Source organism: Meles meles, chromosome X (assembly GCF_922984935.1).
Source record: "Meles meles chromosome X, mMelMel3.1 paternal haplotype, whole genome shotgun sequence".
Taxonomy (NCBI): domain Eukaryota; kingdom Metazoa; phylum Chordata; class Mammalia; order Carnivora; family Mustelidae; genus Meles; species Meles meles.
This window is the reverse complement of record NC_060087.1, coordinates 63882269-63901746: the sequence shown is the minus strand read 5'-3', so window position 1 is coordinate 63901746 and position 19478 is coordinate 63882269. Positions and strand designations below refer to the sequence as shown.

The 19478-nt window shown below is 42.6% G+C and overlaps 1 protein-coding gene across 1 annotated transcript; it reads left to right on the top strand.

The window, feature by feature from the left end:
- The first annotated feature begins 9447 nt into the window (after positions 1–9447).
- On the top strand, positions 9448–10925 carry PABPC1L2B (poly(A) binding protein cytoplasmic 1 like 2B). Its single transcript, XM_045996023.1, has one exon. The coding sequence runs from the start codon at positions 10164–10166 to the stop codon at positions 10764–10766; it is 603 nt and encodes a 200-aa protein (XP_045851979.1). The 5' UTR covers positions 9448–10163; the 3' UTR covers positions 10767–10925.
- Positions 10926–19478: the final 8553 nt, after the last annotated feature.

Genomic DNA, 19478 nt, shown 5'->3' with positions numbered 1-19478 from the left:
GGACTATCCACCAAGATGATCTAACAATTGTAAATATCTACGCCCCCCAATATGGGAGCAGCCAATTACATAAGAAAACTATTAATCAAGATATAGAGTCATATTGATATGAACACATTAATAGTAGGAGATCTTAACACGTCTCTCTCAGTAATAGACAGATCATCGAAGCAGAAAATCAATAAAGAAAGAAGAGCATTGAATGACACATTGGACCAGGTGGACCTCATAGACATATACAGAACATTCCACCCTAAAACAACAGAATACTCATTCTTCTCAAATGCACATGGAACCTTCTCCAGAATAGACCACATACTGGGTCACAAATCAGGACTCAACTGATACCAAAGACTGACAATATTCCCTGCATATTCTCAGATCACAATGCTTTGAAACTGGAGCTCAATCATAAGGAAAAGTTCACAAGGAACTCAAACACCTGGAAGCTAAAGACCACCTTGCTTAAGAATGCTTGGATCAATCAGGAAATCAAAGAAGAACTGAAACAATTCATGGAAACCAATGAGAATGAAGACACTTTGGTCCTAAACCTATGGGATACAGCAAAGGTGCTCCTAAGGGGGAAATACATAGCCCTCCAAGCCTCCCTCAAAAACATTGAAAAATCCAGAATACCCCAGCTGTCTCTACACCTTAAAGAGCTGGAGAATCAACAACAAATCAAACCAACTCCACATGCAAGAAGAGAAATAATCAAGATTAGAGCAGAGATCAATGAGGTAGAAACCAGAGATACAGTAGAAAGTATCAATGAAACTAGAAGCTGGTTTTTTGAAAGAATCAATAAGATCGATACACCATTGGCCAGACTAATCCAAAAGAAAAGAGAGAAAGCCCAAATTAATAAAATTATGAATGAAAAGGGAGAGATCACAACTAACACCAAGGAAGTAGAAACAATCATCAGAATTATTATCAACAGTTACATGCCAATAAGCTAAGCAACCTAGATGAAATGGATGCATTCCTGGAAAACTACAAACTCCCAAAATTGAACCAGGAAGAAATTGACAACCTGAATAGACTGATATCTAGTAACGAGATTGAAGCAGTGATCAAAAACCTCCCAAAAAACAAGAGCCCAGGACCTGACGGATTCCTTGGGGAATTCTATCAAATTTTCAAAGAAGAAATAACATCTATTCTCCTGAGGCTGTTTCAAAAAAAATTGAAGCAGATGGAAAACTTCCAGAGTCTTTTGATGAAGCCAGCATTACCCTGATCCCCAAACCAGGCAAAGACCCTACCAAAAAGGAGAATTTCAGGCCAATATCACTGATAAATATGGATGCTAAGATTCTCAACAAGATCCTAGCAAACAGCATCCAACAGTACACTAAAAAGATTATCCACCATGACCAGGTGGGATTCATCCCTGGGTTATAAGGATGGCTCAACATTCGCAAATCAATCAGTGTGATAGAACAAATCAATACGAGAGGAGAGAAGAACCACACGGTCCTCTCAATGGATGCAGAAAAAGCATTTGACAAAATCCAGCATCCGTTCCTGATTCAAATGCTTCAAAGTATAGGGATAGAGGGAACATTCCTGATCTTCATAAAATCTGTCTATGAAAGACCCACAGCAAATATCATCCTCAATGGGAAAAAGCTTGCAGCCTTCCCGTTGAGATCAGGAACACGACAAGGATTCCCACTCTCACCACCCTTGTTCAACATAGTATTAGAAGTCCTAGCAACAGCAATCAGACAACAAAGAGAAATAAAAGGTATCCAAATTGGCAAGGAAGAAGTCAAACTCTCTCTCTTTGCAGATGACAGGATTCTTTATATGGAAAACCCCAAAGACTCCACCCCCAAACTACTAGAACTCATTCAGCAATTCAGTAACGTGGCAGGATACAAAGTCAACGTACAGAAATCAGTGGCTTTCATATACACTAACAATGAAAATACAGAAAGGGAACTTAGAGAATCAATTCCATTTACTATAGCACCAAGAACCATAAGATACCTGGGAATAAACCTAACCAAAGAGGTAAAGGATCTGTACTCGAGGAACTACAGAACCCTCATGAAAGAAATTGAAGAAGACACAAAAAGACGGAAGACCATTCCATGCTTTTGGATCGGAAGAATAAACATTGTTAAAATGTCTATACTGCCTAGAGCAATCTATACTTTTAATGCCATTCTGATCAAAATTCCGCTGGTATTTTTCAAAGAACTGGAGCAAATAATCCTAAAAGTTGTATGGAATCAGAAGAGACCCCGAATTGCTAAGGAAATGTTGAAAAACAAAAATAAAACTGGCGGCATCATGTTACCTGATTTCAAGTTTTACTACAAAGCTGTGATCACCAAGACAGCGTGGTACTGGCATAAAAACAGACACAAAGACCAGTGGAACAGAGTAGAGAGCCTAGATATGGACCCTCACTCTATGGTCAAATAATCTTCGACAAAGCAGGAAAAAATATATACAGTGGAAAAAAGACAGTCTCTTTAATAAGTGGTGCTGGGAAAACTGGACAGCTATATGTAGAAGAATGAAATTCCACCATTCACTTACACTGTACACAAAGATAAGCTCGAAATGGATAAAAGACCTCAACGTGAGACAGGAATCCATCAGAATCCTAGAGGATTCTGATAGAGGCAGTAACCTCTTCGATATCAGCCACAGCAACTTCTTTCAAGATATGTCTCCAAAGGCAAAGGAAACAAAACCGAAAATGAACTTTGGGGACTTCATCAAGATCAAAAGCTTCTGCACAGCAAAGGAAACAGTCAACAAAACAAAGAGGCAACCCACAGAATGGGAGAAGATATTTGCAAATGACAGTACAGACAAAAGGTTGATATCCAGGCTCTATAAAGAACTCCTCAAACTCAACACACACAAAACAGATAATCATATCAAAAAATGGGCAGAAGATATGAACAGACACTTCTCCAATGAAGACATACAAATGGCTATCAGACACATGGAAAAATGTTCATCATCACTAGCCATCAGGGAGATTCAAATTAAAACCACATTGAGATACCACCTGACACCAGTTAGAATGGCCAAAATTAGCAAGACAGGAAACAACATGTGTTGGAGAGGATGTGGAGAAAGGGGAACCCTCTTACGCTTTTGTTGGGAATGCAAGTTGGTACAGCCCCTTTGGAGAACAGTGTGGAGATTCCTCAAGAAAATAAAAAATAGAGCTTCCCTATGACCCTGCCATTGCACTACTGGGTATTTACCCCAAAGATACAGATGTAGTGAAACAAGGGCCATCTGTACTCCCAATGTTTATAGCAGCAATGGCCACCGTCGCCAAACTGTGGAAAGAACCAAGATGCCCTTCAATGGACGAATGGATGAGGGAGATGTGGTCCATATACACTATGGAGTATTATGCCTCCATCAGAAAGGATGAATACCCAACTTTTGTAGCAACATGGACGGGACTGGAAGAGATTATGCTGAGTGAAATAAGTCAAGCAGAGAGAGTCAGTTATCCTATGGTTTCACTTATTTGTGGAGCATAACAAATAACATGGAGGACATGGGGAGATGGAGAGGAGAAGGGAGTTGCGGGAAATTGGAAGGGGAGGTGAACCATGAGAGACTATGGACTCTGAAAAACAACCTGAGGGTCTTGAAGGGGCGGGGGGTGGGAGGTTGGGGAACAAGGTGGTGGGTATTAGTGGGGGCACGTGTTGCATGGAGCACTGGGTGTGGTGCAAAAACAATGAATACTGTTACGCTGAAAAGAAATAAAAAAAAATCAGTAGACACGTGGATCTCGAATCCACTCGTGCCAGGAATCATGGCAGCACTGCAATGTATTCAGTCATTTCCCAAATGATGAGGGTTTGCTTTGTGTCCTAGTTTGCCCAGTATGAACCCTCCCATGATAAACATGCTCCTGCATATGTCCAGATGTCCTGGAGCTCTTATTTCTATAGGTCCGATTCCCCACTCCTTCCCGGCCCCACATATCTGTCTTCCTTAACATTTCACTTTATGAGGATCCAAAGGACCTTTTTCTCAATGTGCTATATTTACTCGAGACAATATAATAATCATTGTTATTATTTGTTACATAACAGGGACACATCCAAACACTTTCCAATTCTTCCTAAATTAAAGCCTAAGGCTGCTTTTTTCTTGGCTCGTACCTCATAATTATTTTCATTTGGGGGAATTTGGGGGGATGGTGTGAATTGACAGAAATGATTTTCTTATGCCAAAATACAGTCATGCTTTCATTCTCTTTCCCCTGGGCATCCTTCCTACAGCTACGCCAATGAGAAATTCACGGGAAGAGACTTCTTTACATAGATCACTGTTTTCAGTGTTTTGATTCATTTTTAAAATTCTTTTTTTTAAAGATTTTATTTATTTATTTGACAGAGAGAGAGATCACAAGTAGGCAGAGAGAGAGGAGGAAACAGGCTCCCTGCCGAGCAGAGAGCCCGATGCGGGGCTCGATCCCAAGACCCTGAGATCATGACCTGAGCCAAAGGCAGCGGCTTAATCCACTGAGCCACCCAGGCGCCCCTGATTCATTTTTGTATGTGGAGTTGATCTGTCCATCTCCCCATTTGTTATCCCCCCACCGCCATCCCCTACCTTCTTCCATTCATTTTTCCCCTTTTGCCTACTCTCTGAACTGCATTTCCACTCCTTTCCATTTCCACTCTAGCACACAAAGTGTCTTGCTGTCCCGTCATTTTAAACCAATTCCCACTTATGTGCAGCCAGGAGCACTGAAAGAAAGCAGGACCTGAGTGAGAACACTGAGGCTGGACCATGCAAGTCAGGTTTGAGGCCAGCCCTTTTTAATACCCAGTCCCTTTCAGTCTCTTCTACTGGCTTCTTATCCTCAAGGTAACCTCTATATGTGGGTGTGTTTCAGGGAATAGCCCTGCACCTTCTTCCCCTGACTATACCCTCTCTAGGTGGTCCTGCCCAATCCCCTGGTTTTAAATACCATGTCTGTGCCCTGTTGTCTTAACAGTCCTCTCTCTCCCGCCTATGTGGACGACAAATAGACTTCAGACCCTAACATGTGCAAATAAGAACTCCTGACAACCCTGCATTGCTTTTTTCTCCCTTCTCCAAACCTATCACACCCACTTCCCATATTGCCTATAACCATACACAACACCTCCATGATCAAGACTTGAAAGAAAATAATCTTATAGCAATCATTCTTTTTTTTAAAGATTTATTTATTTGACAGATAGAGATTACAAGTAGGCAGAGAGGCAGGCAGAGAGAGAGAGAGGAGGAAGCAGGCTCCCAGCCAAGCAGAGAGCCCGATGCGGGGCTCGATCCCAGGACCCTGGGATCATGACCTGAGCCGAAGGCAGAGGCTTTAACCCGCTGAGCCACCCAGGCGCCCCAATCATTCATTTTTTAAGTGTGTTTACCAGCTGCCTTCAGTGCATCAGCAAGTGATGTCTCTTCTCTTTCCAGAATGTCCGGTGACCCCAGGCACTATTCTCCAAATCCATGCTGCCATTCCTGGCCAAGTCACTGCCATCTCTCAACTGGACTACTGCGAGAGGGTCCAAATTGGTCTCCTCGCTTTCTTTTGTGCTCTGCCCACTTGCAGTATTTTCTACAGAGAGCAGCCAGCAAGAAATTATTGAATATAATTAGGTCATGGCACTTCCTTGATTCAAGCCTCTCTCTAGTTCCCCAGAGTAATTTTGAGTGAAAACAAAACTCTTCATCATGGCTCCTTCCCACCACTGCACCGTCTTCTGGTCCCTCCACTCCGCCTCTCACTGGGCTTCAACCACACTGGCATCATTTCTGTTCCTCTGGCACCCCAGTCTTCTGTGACAGGCCAGGGGGAACTGTAGTTCTCTCTGCTGGGCAAGTTCTTCCCCTGATTCCTGGCAGGACTGATCACTTATTGCTGTCCTCAGGAAGGCCATCCCTGACCTTTGCCACCTTTTTTTTTGTGGGGGGGAAGGGGGGGTTCTAGGTAGTGTGTTCCAAACCATCTTGTTTATTTCCACAAGGGCATTTGTGGCAAACTTTAAATGCTTTAGTATTTTCTGATGTGTTTATTGTCTGTCTTCCCTACTGAAAAATAAACTCCCTCAGTACAGGGACCTTCTGCCTAGAAGAATGCGTGGTACAGCATAGGCCCCCACCCCCAAATACTTGTTAAGTCATTGGACGAATGAAAAGAAGAGCACTTCTTCCCACAAGAAAGAGACCTCTCCTTCCCTCCACTGATGCTCCATGGGACTCAACATTTCTGCTTCTGTCACAGTGCCTAGTAGTCAGAACAATTTTGATTGTAGATGGCAGGGACTGATCAGGAGTGGACTAAAACAAGGAGGGACCTCATGGAGGCCTCTGTGAGAAAGGACTTGGAGAGCATCCCCCAGCTTCTCTCTTTGTCACTTAGTAGCCCTGTTCCCGTTGCTGGAGGTTCAGGGATCTAGGGATTGTCTTCAGGTTTGACAGGTTTGGGAATTTGCTGAGCATAGCATGACTTTCTCAAACCTTTTTCTCCTGCTGTTTCAGGATTTCTGTTGGCCCTGTGGGCTGGAAGTCAAAGTCAAAGCCAGAGAAAGAGATGTTGTTGAGTCTTGGTCCTTGAATCGGTCCCGCTTGGCATTTCTGTCTCCAACAACAGGCCAAGAAGTTCTTCTCATAACCTACACATCCCCTAATCCCCCCACCCTGACCCAGGAATCATGGATTTCCCCTGGCCACTACTTCCTCCTTGGGTCCCTCTAGGATGGCCACCTGGAATGGTGAGGCACAGCTCATCCGCCTCCTGCCTATAAGCAACCTAGACCCCTAAGAGTTGGCTCTTAACAGCAGTGACAGTGGTCACCTTGGTCAAGCACTGGCAATACAGCAGGCTTTTCCTATGTCTCTGTCCTTTTCCTTTGTTGGCACTAGCGCTGTCTAGGGGTAGTGGGCTGGATTTTGCAAGCTGGTGAGGTACATATATGTGTGTCTGCTTCTCAGCCACTTTGGGATGCTCTCCAGCCAGCGATGGGAAAGTTCTCACTGCCTCATACCCCACAGTGACTCGGTCAGTTCCTCAGGCTCAGGGATTGTTCTGTCCTGTGCACCTGCCTAGGTCCAGCCAGCACTGCCGCCACAAAACACAGCTTTATTGACCCAAAGAAGGTGGATGGGCAGGAATGAGGGAGAGGAGAGAACATGTGCTGGGCAGATGAAATTCCATGGCCATCCATGTGTGTGTGTGTGTGTGTGTGTGTGTGTGTGTGTACATATCCCAAAGCTCAGGCAGTTCAATGCCTGGCTCACATTATGTGAGGAACTCCTATTGATGGGAGGAAAGGAAGGACAGAGGGAAGGCTTGTTCTGACTCTTTTGGAACTGGTCACATCTTGACTGTCTTTTTGTTCTATCATCTCTATCTCAGTTGTGTGTAGGGGTGGGCGCATGCACACTTATATATGTATTGATGGAGGGTTTTTTTTGCCAAGTTTTATTGAGATATAATTGACATATAACATTGTAAAGGTTAAGGTGTGCAATATAATGAATTTATAGAGAGATAGATAGATGGCTATAGATAGAGCTATGGAGATAGAGATATAGGATTGCCATGGTAAGTTTAGTTAACGTCTATCACCTCACATAGTTACACATTTTTCCTTGTAATGAGGACTTTTAAGGTCTACTCTCTTAACTACTTTCTATATTGATGTTTAATTTGTGCTCTTTCTAAGTATCTGAGGACACCGATTCCCTCCTTGAACGTGCTGAGTGGTGCCTGTGAGCTTGGGTGCAGAGTCCAAGCACCTCAGCTGGCTTTTCAGGGTTCCACACCTTCCAGCTCCATCTCCTTCCATGTGCTCTTGGAGACCATGATCTCTGTCCACACCAGAATATTGGCTTCGTGTGTGCTAAAGTGCCACAGGGCCTTGGGCACAGACTGACCCCTCTGTTTGGAATGGCTTCCTTCCTGCCTCCACCCGGTGGACTCATCTTTTAGAGCTCACCTTGGGGCTCTCATCTTCTGTGCAGCGTCACTTGATTCCTACCAGGAAGGGTTAGTGGCTGGGTCCTCCTTTCTGGAGCAAGTGGGACCCTCGCTTCTGTTGCACTCTACGCTAATGGTTGCCCACTTGTCTATCCCCTCAGCATCTGGCACTGTGTGGCCTCTCTCCTTCCACAACACATACTGCTCACCTTTTCTCACCTGGCCCCACACCTCACACACATCAACACTCACTGCTCACTTATCACATGAGTGATAAAGTGCTTAGCTCCCAGTGCCAAGTACTTGATAAGGCTTTCACAAATATTAGCTGATGAACTGGGACCAAGCACCTCATTCTAGCGATATCAGGTTTTGTTTTTGTTTTGAACATGGAGGTGTATTTCTTGGTTCGTGTTGGTAACCTTAGCACCTTGAGGGCAGAGCCATGAACACACAAGTGCTTGGCTCTGGACCAGGCCGTTGCCAGCCCTTGGTTTGGCTTTCCTCAGGGTATCATTGAAGACACCACTAAGGACAGGGTGCTCTGGATTTCCCCTATGTCGGGCTGCGTGTATGGAGGCAGGGTGGGCAGGAGGAAGAATGGGGGCAGGGCGCGGAAGAACTCCAGGTCTCTAGTTTTCCCTTAGGTAGTCTGGCGCAGGGACAGGGTTTCCAGCCCAGACTGTCTGTTCCCAAGGACAAGCTCAAAATCAGCTTATGTCTCGTGCTTCCCAGACCCCTGTATCCCTAGGGACCCGCACAGGCTCCATAAATATTTGTGGCATGGCCTTATGAATGAATGAATACGTGTTCTTCATTCCCTCTTCCGCAAGTGTTGCAGAGCAGGGAAGGAGCTGGAAAAGGGGGAGGAATCTCTGAGAAAACGGGTCAGCAGGCTGCAAGGGGGGCTTGCCCCACTGGCCCCAGCTGCTGCTCAGAGTAGGTGCTGTTTCCTTGGTGGCGGTGATGTTGGGGGGTGTGTATGAGCGGAAGTGGGGAGAACCCCTGGATGTGAGAAACCCATTTTTCTAGGCTTTGTTTAGGTCAGGCAAGTGTATTCTCCATGCCACCCACCGGCTCTTGCAAGGTACTTGATTTAATCATTTAAATGAGCTATTGGGAGAGGGGGGATAAAACAAAACCCTCTACATCTAACCCGGATTCCCGCAGTCCACAGCGGAGCCCTTTCCCTGCCCTCCTCTTCATGAATGTCCAGGCGACCAGAGAGGCTGAGGACTCACCCTCTACCCTCTTACCGTTCCCCCCACTCCCCGGCCCCCGCCCCCGCCCCTGCCTCAAGGCTCCCGCCCACGTCCCCTCCCACAGCCCATGGCCCCACAGCCCCGCAGCAGCCACAGGGGGAACCAAAGAGACAGAAGCCTTCCCAGCTGCCCGGACCACAGACGCCAACACCCCCCCCCCCCGCCCCCCACCACACGCCGCCCGCCCGCGCCCCGCACGGTAGCCCAGGACAGAGCAGCGGCTGCAGCAGCAGGCTGCACAGGCTGCGGCGACTAGCACCGGCGCGCTCCTGGCAGCGCTCACTTGGCTATCCCAAGTGACTTGGACTCGCCAGATCGACTGGCCCCAGTTCCCGGCCCCAGCTCCTACTCGCGCCCCCGGCCCGGGTTCCAGCACCCACCCGCCCTCCTGTCCTTTCCCGCCTCTCCGCCCCCCAGCTCGTGGGAAGGGAGGTCGCGGCAGCGGCCTGGCGGCACCGGCGACCCTGGCGACAGCGGCGACAGTGGCGGCGGCGGTGGCGGCAGCGGCTGCAGCGGCAGCGGAGGCTGCGGCGGCGACCGTGGCAGAGGCTGTGGCGGAGGCCTCCGTAGCGGAGGCGGAAGCTGAGGTGGAGGCTGAGGTGGAGGCCGAGGCCTCAGTAGAGGAGGCAGTGGCGGAGGCCACCCGGCGGGAGGCGACGGTCGCCCTGGCAGAGGGGAAGGAGGCGGAGGCCGCCCTGGCGGCACCGGTTGCGGAGGGCAGTGCGGCTGAAGCCGCCGCCGCCGCCGCCGCCGCCGCCGCCGCCGCCACAGCAGCATCAGCAGTGGAGGCTGCGGCGCCCTCCTTGGGGGAGGCGGATACCGATGCGGAGGTGGCCGCGGCGGTGGCCGCGGCAGAGGCTGCAGCTGCGGGTGCAGATGCGGATGCGGAGACCAACCGGGGCTCCGAGGGGAACCCAGACTTTCCTATGGCCTCGCTGTACGTGGGCGACCTGCACCCTGAAGTGACAGAGGCAATGCTGTACGAGAAGTTCAGCCCGGCCGGCCCCATCCTCTCCATCCGCATTTGCAGGGACAAGATCACCCGCCGCTCTCTGGGCTACGCGTACGTCAACTACCAGCAACCGGTGGACGCCAAGCGGGCCCTGGAAACCCTGAACTTTGATGTCATCAAGGGCAGGCCGGTGCGCATCATGTGGTCCCAGCGGGACCCCTCGCTCCGCAAGAGTGGGGTGGGCAACGTCTTCATCAAGAACCTGGGCAAGACCATCGACAACAAGGCGCTCTACAACATCTTCTCAGCGTTCGGCAACATCCTGTCCTGCAAAGTGGCCTGCGACGAAAAGGGGCCCAAGGGCTACGGGTTTGTGCACTTCCAGAAGCAGGAGTCCGCAGAGCGCGCCATTGATGCGATGAATGGCATGTTCCTGAACTACCGCAAAATTTTCGTTGGGAGATTCAAGTCGCATAAAGAACGAGAGGCCGAAAGGGGAGCCTGGGCCAGGCAGTCCACCAGTGCTGACGTCAAGGATTTCGAGGAAGACACTGATGAGGAGGCCACCTTGCGATGAAGACATGCCAGGAATGAGCCAGCCAGCAGAGCCAAACCTTGGCTCCCACCCGGTTTACAACCCCCCTCTTTGCCCCCCTAACCCACCAGCAGTGTATTGTATTGTACTGGGAGTGCAGGTCTCTCTCTCTCTCTCTCTCTCTCTGTGCGTGTGTCTATCTCTGTGTTCCTCTCTCTCTCCCTCTTCCTCTCCCTACCTCCCCCTCCTCCCTTCCTCCCTCTCCCTCCTTCTCCCTCTCTTCTTCCCTCCTTTCCTACCCTCCTCCTCCCTCTCCCTCCCTTCTGCTCTCCCCACCTCTCCTCTCCGCCCCCCCCCCCCCCACCAAGGGCGTTGCTAACAATCTTGCTAATCTGTGCCACTTGATAGATTAGAGGCTGCCTCATCTCCTCGTGGTTTGGTTTAAAAAACACTTTCATTCTCTCTGTTCCCTACACAGGTAATACAATTTCTTGGTAGAAACATCAGAAAGGAGAAGCATCCCTCAGATGAGGGAAACCAAGAGAGTAATTGTTCCCCATGATCTGACTACCCAGAGACAACCACTTTTTGGTGTGCTGTTTTTCCAGGCTCTCTTCTGTCCCTTTCTCTCCCTCCCTTCCTCACTCCCACCCCACCTTTCCTTTTAACACACTGTTATGGAATGGTTCATCTGTGTGGTGTTTCTTAACCCGCTTCTTCATAAACTAAAACCAAACAAAAATCAACCCATTGAACTTCTTTCCATGTTAAACAACAGGCTTCTGAAATGTCATCTTTAGGGCCTGCAGAGTGTATGGATGGACCTTTAACATTTCTGTAATCAGTCCCGCATTGTTGGACATTCAGGTGGTGCCTAGTTCTTTTCTTGTGTTTAAACCCAACACTGCATACGCTGAAGAATGAATCCTTCCTTGTCAACCCAAATCTTTGCTAGCCTACCCGATGGTCTTCTTAATTGTGTACTTGCAGGATCCACAATAAAATATCCTTGCAGGATATTTTAAAGATTTTTCCTGTGTGTTGCCAAATGGCCCCTTCATGAGCATTGTACTGATCTGCATTCATGCCAGCCAGCACAGCTAGTGAAAAGAGTATGTCCATTTCCCCTGCATAGACTCCTGGTCACTGTAATTGGTGTGTGTGTGTGTGTGTGTGTGTGTGTGTGTGTGTGTGTGTGTGTGTCTTGGCCAGCTTGATAAGCTGCAAATGGTATTTCGCTGTTTGAGGTTGTTTTACTGGATGTAAATGCTCTTTATCACCTCTTTTCCCTGTGCCCCCTTCCTGCGCTTTTCCCCATTGTCAGAAAAATCATTCAGGTTCCTTGAAGAGAAAAATAAAAAAGCAGACAAGTTAACAGAAAAAATGTAATGTACCCACTAATCAATTCTAATTGCCATCCATGCATTCCTAACTCATTTTCATGTGCACTCGCCCAGTATTTTTCATGTGATATATATGTGAATTTTAATGTATATATTGTTTCAATATCTGATTTTCACACATGAATATACAATATAGATAGATATAGATGTATAGATAGATATTATTGAGCTTCCTTTCATGTCATTAAATATTCTTCTAAAATAGTTTCTTGGCTTTTTAGTGTTCCAGTGGAGGGACTTGATAGAGGAATAGATACATATCTTCATCTCTGTCCATTTTTAGATATAGATATGGGGCTATTTTTCACAGCTTTCTCATTGTTGAACATCTGGGTGTTGAATACCTGGTTTATTTTTTTTTTCTTATAGAAACCCTAGCTGCTAATAATACATAGTGCACAAACCTTGCTTGCATCCAGTATTATATTCTGAACAAACATTGGTAAGAGCAAATTTTAGGGTCAGAGCACATGGAAAGTTTGAAATCTTTTTCTTCTTTTTTTGGGGGGGGGGTCCTTTTTAAAGGACTATCCACAGAGATAGTGTCAATTCACCCTCACCAAGTTCACAAAATAATGTGAGAAGATGGAAACCTTGAGGGTTATCTAGATTTGCTATTGCAGTTATTTCCATAGTCTCCCAATATTTTATCAGGGGAGCTATTGCTTTTTGTTTTTGTTTTTGTTTGATTTAAACATTTATTTTTATATAAATAGCAGTATTATACTAGAAACATTTTGAAATTATGAACAAAGTAAAAATCACTCTTAATTCTACCACTTGACAAAAAAACTTTGGAACACATGATATATGTACATAAATAATGCCTTCAAAAATGTAATATTTGTTGTTTTATTATGGAATACTTTCACTATAATTGGTCTTTCATATCACCTTTCCAAATTATTAAAAATTGTCCTTTAATTTTGTTTTCGTGTTCCATCTTAAGGTTAAACTACAATTTCTAAAATTCAGTCCCTTTATATGTTTAAATTGTCCTCGTTTTTCCTAGTAAGACTAACTCTACAAAGAACACATTTGTAGGTGAACATTTGCTGACATGTGCAGAGATTTAATTGCTGTATATATCTCGCCAGTCTGTTGCCAAATGCTTCTTCATGAAGTTTATGCCCATTAACTGTGTAAGAAAGTGTATATTCCTTGCTCATCTTCTTCAGTTAGTATTTTTTAAGTTATGAGAAATAACTTGGTTAAGCTTGTGCATTTTTGTTTTATTATTTCATTTTACAGATGTATTTGAAAAAAGATACATATTAAATATATACAACAACCTCTTTTAAGAGATTATTTTTGCCTATTTGTTCATAATATTTAAAACAAATATAAGAACACAATGTATTCTTTCATTTTTTTCAATATATTGTAAATATAATTAAAATATCTTTGGCTCTCCAAAATTCTTCCCTAACTATCATTGTATAAGTGGATCAAAATTTTTTTAAAAGTGTTTCTTTACTTGGGGATTTAATATGGTTACTAAATTCCCCATGGAGCTCAAATCTGTGGTAAGTACTTCTGCTGCAGAATTATTGTACTTACATAAATACACAGAAGTGGAATTGAAAAGTAGAGATCTTTTAAAAACTTTTAACCATGCCATCAGGTGGTATGTATATACCAATTTATACTTCCACTGATATGTTGGAAGAATGCCCATTTTCTTGCACAAGTTCCTCCCTGGGTATTATAAATTTTGTAGATATAATGTTACCAAAAATACATACCTCATGTTTTGTTTTCCTTTTTCAATTTTTGAAAAATAATTTTTTGCTTCTTATTCAAGGAATATAAATTCATTTAAAAATCACAATGCATTGATAAGGAAAATAAAGTAAAAGTAGCACTGATAATATAAAGAAAAATTTAATTTTATGTATACATATAAGCGTATATAATATTGCATTATATAATATGTAAATAATTATATATTATAATTTATATATTTATATATATATCAAATCATAATTTCCATTGTTTCTTTTTTTATACATCCTATCCTCCTTCCCTTTAATAACCATGAAGTTTATTCTCTATAACTAAGAGTCTATTTCTTGATTTGTCTCTCTCTCTTTCTCAGTTTTTCCCTTTGTTTGAAACAAAATCTTTATTTAGTAATAATTTATTTTTATATTTTTCTATTAGTTTTTTCACATCATTGAAAATGGTCTTTGGAAATCTATTGTGCATATGGTTGGATTCATTTCTTCCTACATTGTTAGATATTTTCTATGTTTCCAATCCTCTTTTAATTTCAGTCACTGTGTTGACTGCCTTTTACCTAAATTTATGGTCCATAGTTGTTACTGTAGCAAACATGTCTAGAAGGAAAAAAAAGCAGAAAAAATTATAGACCATTTTTTAGAATGTATGGTCAAATTTCCCCTTGCAAAGTTGTCATCTTACACTATTATTGTTATTTCCAGTCTAAATGTGTGCCCAGCTCTTTGTACAAGGCTTTGAACTGGATATTGAAATTTATATTAAACTTTGTTATGTTTTCAGTGGAAAAAATAGAATACACATTTTTCAATTTTACTTGTAATAACTTTTTTCTTTGTATTTCTGATTGCTATGGAAAGAAGTCCTAGGAAAAAAAGACATTATATGTTATTAAACAGAGGAAATAACATGGAACACAACCATAATCCTACCACTGGTTAAAAACAACGTGTAAAATTTAGTTTTATAACCTTTCATACTTTTATATATGCATAGAAATAGAAGCATACACCTATGTGTACATATTCAGAAATGTAATCAATAATGTTTTTTACTAAAATGTCACATTAATATATATTCATTAAAATATATAAAAAATATATTAATATATAAATAATATAATATATATATTATATTAAATATATAATTGACATAAAATATATGTCAATTAATATTGCACAATATTATTTGCAGTAGTTACATAGTATATTATAGTATCTCTAGGCAATTATTTTTGTAAACCAGCTGACTCAACTAGTAAATTTTTTCCCATTTTTTTCATATTAAAATAGAACCTTAAGGAGGACTATTGTTACAGTCATACCTTCATACACATTCAGGAGTATTTGTCATACATTTATTAAAAGTTTAATTACCAAATAAAACACACTATCACAAAGACTGTGAGAGCATTTCTATATTAACCCTAAATAATCCATTCCCAGCTTACAATTTCATCCATTGTTCTGCATTACTGTCTCTCGTAATTCTTTCTAAATGATGGAAAAAGATGTTTCAAAAGGTAAATCATTTTCCTATTTTCAAAGAATAATTCAAAATTATTTGAGTTAAAATATAGTGATTTTATATAGTACTTAATTGGTGTTAGGCATTGTAATAAGTGCCTCCCATGTACCCACTCATTTAATCCTCACAACAACCTCTATGTGGTATGTAGTATTGGTTTTTTTTCCATTTTACAGATGAAGTAACTGAGGCATGGAGAGGTTAAGTAACAGCCCAAAGTCATACAGGTAGGAATTCACACAGCTAGAACTGGAACCCATGTAGTATAGATTCATAGTCTGTACTCTAAACTATCAAACTATAATGAAAAAAGGCATGACTGTCCATTTGTTTTTTAATGACTCCAAATCCCTTTTTCTTATGCATATGTAAGCATATTTTAACAAAAATATATACAGATATATTTTTCTTAAAAAATTTTAACGATTTATTTATTTATTTTTGAGAGAGAGAGAGAGTGAGCAAGCAGCTACCCTTGGAAGGGGGGGTGGGTAGAGGGAGAGAATCCTCAAGTAGACTGCCCGCTGAGTGTCAAGCCTGACATGGGGCTCAATCCCACAACCCATGAGATCACAACTTGAGCTGACATCAAGAGTTAGACACTCAACCAACTGAGTCACCCAGAGGTCCCTCAAAGATTTTATTTAGTAAAACACATCTTTAAAAAATGAGAGACTGATGTCAACAAGATAGTGATGTAGGTTGTTTCTACCTTTCAATCTACTTACAAGAAGACCAACTAGTACTCATCCATTGATAAGTCATCATTAAGGAAATCCCAAACACTGTGAGTGAGGCTGAAGGACCCCCTGGACAACAGACACCAAGAAGGACCACACTAGATATGAAAAAGAGGCGCTATACTCCGACAGCATCTCCCCGACTAACCACAGGCTGGCACAGGGCCACACTGAGAGGGCTTCCTGGGCCTATAGTTTCTCCAGTGGAAAAAAGAGAACCCAAGGTGGATCTCCAGTTTCTCCAGTGTTATGGGATGCTTCCCAGGAAGCCCACTTGGGTCTTATTTCATGAGGATAACTGGGAGAATCTGTGGGGCTCAACCACTGGGGATCAGATAGAAACAGGATAAGGCCTATAGCAACCAGTGCTCAGACCTTAGCAAACTACATTCCTGCCTGCAATGGTGCCCGAGCAGAGATCACAGGCAGTGGCTCTACCCATCTGCAGAGCTAAGCTGGTGTCCTTGTCTGACTAGGGAACTCGGTTGGCAGTTATGCTGGATGTAGGTCCCAGTCAACAGGCTGTAGCCATTGTGAAGCCTACTCTACTGCCCCACCCAGGCTGGGAAGCAAATTCACAGCCCTTCTAAACTGCTGAGGGGAGCTTCCAGTCATGTCCTCAGGAAAGCCTGGCCAGAGAACACTGGCAGCCATGGAGGCTATCTTACACCCCTGCCCAAACCAGAAGCTCTACTGGACTGCTAAGCATAGTCTTTCATGCCACATAACTAGGGAGGCTGAACAGTAACCTTGGGTAAGTTCAAAACCTATCCCATTATATTGCCAAACTGCAAAGCCCAACCTATACCCCTGCCTGATTTCTGAACCCTGCCTATGGCCTTGCTCAGACAGCGACCCCAGCCAGTGACCCTACCCAATTGCAGAACAAAGCCAGCAGACCCATCTGATGAGAAAGCACAGACAATAACTCCATCCAACCATAATGCATTTTCACAGTCTCCAGGCAACCAGACTTCATGATGCAGGTAGAATCCCCTCCTGACCAGATAGACCAAACAGGGACCTTGGCCAAAAGCAGAGCAGAGTGCAGCCAATGACCTCTTCTGACTGGAAGCCCTGCCTTTGTCTCTACTTAATATGGAGTCCAGTCAACATCACCACTTGGTGTAGAAGCACAATCCAATACCTCATGAAACCAGAAGATTTTGTGAAGCAAGGCCCACAACCTTGCCCAGTTGTGGAGTCCAACCAGTGGTGCCACCTTGCTTGTGAACACAGCCTGCAACCTCACCTGACCAGAGGTGATTGCAGAGCTCAAATAGTGGCCCCATCTGACCATGGAGGATGGGCAGTAGCCTCACCCAACTAAAGACCCCAAAGAATATCTTTGCTTGCCCACAGATGCCATCAGGTGATCTATCCAGTACCTCATCTTGAGCTGAATTATGAAGATCTTTCCTTGTTGAAGAAAACCTGTTAAGTATTGAAGAGAAGATAGTTTACTTGAGCAGATATTAATGCAAAAACTCAAGAATCACAAAGAATCAAGTAATTACCACCAAAGGAAACTAATGAAACTTCAATAACTTACCTTAAATAAATGGAAAACTATGTATCAGGTGTCTGACAAAGAACTCAAAATAATCCTCTCAAAAGTTCAGTAAATTGCAAGAACACACAGAAAACTACATGGAATTAGGAAAACAATGTATGAACAAAATGAGAATTTCAACTGCCAGAAAACAAAACAAAACAAACAGAATAGTCTTAAGACTAGAGTGACTGAATTAAAGAATTAAATAGAGAGCTTCAACAGTAGAAAGAATTCTTTCTTCTTCAACAGAAGAAAGAATCAAAGAGACCAAATAGAAAGCCCAGAGATAAACTCACCAATATACAGTCAACTAATATTTGACAAAGGCACCAAAAACATATAATGAGGAAAATATAGTGTCTTCAGTAAATGTGTTGGAAAATTGGATATCCACATGCAAAAGAATGAAACTGAACTCGTATCTTACATTGTTCAAAATTAAGTTAAATGTAAGACTGGAAACCAAAAAACTAGGAGAAAACTTCAGGCACTTGAACTTGATACTGATTTTTTGATATAACAATAAAAGCACAGGCAGTCAAACCACATATAGACAAGTGAGACTCCATATCAAATTAAAGATCTTCTGCATATCAAAGAAAATAATCAATAGAGTGAAAAGGTAACCTATGGAATGGAAGAAAATATTTGCAAACAATATACATGATGATGGGTTAATTTGTAAAATATATGAGTAATTCATACATCTCAATATAATGAAAAAACTTATTTTGAAAAGAAATAAAATTTAAAAAATGAAAACAACTTAAAAAATAAAATAAAATGCAGATGTCATGTTTAAACTTGAGGTTGTTGAATTATGATAATATATAACTATTATATATGAAATTAGATGAAAAGAGAGCCATTTATTATAAAAGCAGAGTGGAATTTCATGAAATCTGTACTCAAACATTTCCTGTGTTACTATGACTCCCACTTTCTCCTAGTAAATGTGATTTGGGGGAACTTAAAAAAAAAGGGCAAAGGACAGGCACAAGAAAATGTGCTCAAAAGCACCAATTATTAGGCAAATGCAAATCAAAATCACAGTAAGATATCAACTCAAACCTGTTAGGATAACTATTATCAAAAAGACAAGAGACTGCAAGAGTTGGCAAGAATATGAAGAAAAGGAAACCTTTTTCATTGTTAGTGGGAATATAAAGTGGTGCAGCCATTATGGAAAACAGTATGGAGGTTCCTAAAAAAATTAAAATAAAACTACTACATGACCCACAAATTCTATTTCTGGAGATGATAGGTAGGTAGATAGATAGATAGATGATAGATAAAATCAGTATCTCAGAGAGATATTTACACTCCATGTTCAATGAAGTATTATTACTCACAATAGCCATGTAGGGAAACAACTTAAGTGTAAATCAATGTACAGAAGAATTAAGAAAAAACACATACATATGTGTGTGTATACATACACAATGTAATATTACTGATCCATAAAAAAAATTCTGTCATTTGCAAAAACATGAATGAATCTGGAGGACATTATGCCACTTAGCAGTGAAAGACAGGCAGAGGAAGGCAAATACTGTATGGTCTTACTCACATGTGGAATCTAAAAATAAAACAACACAAAAAGACAAGACAAACTCATTGAAATGGAGTAGAATGGAGATAGCAAAAGACTGAGGGTATGGAGGAAATGGAAGATGTTGGTCAAAGGATACAAAATTTCAGTTAGGGAATGTAATGTACAGCATAGGGAATATGGTTACTACTACTATATTGTACACTCAAAACTTACTAAAAGAATAGATCTTTTAAA

Bases quoted from the DNA above. Each gene is read 5' to 3' on its own strand.
- PABPC1L2B (XM_045996023.1), top strand. From the start codon at position 10,164: ATGGCCTCGCTGTACGTGGGCGACCTGCACCCTGAAGTGACAGAGGCA.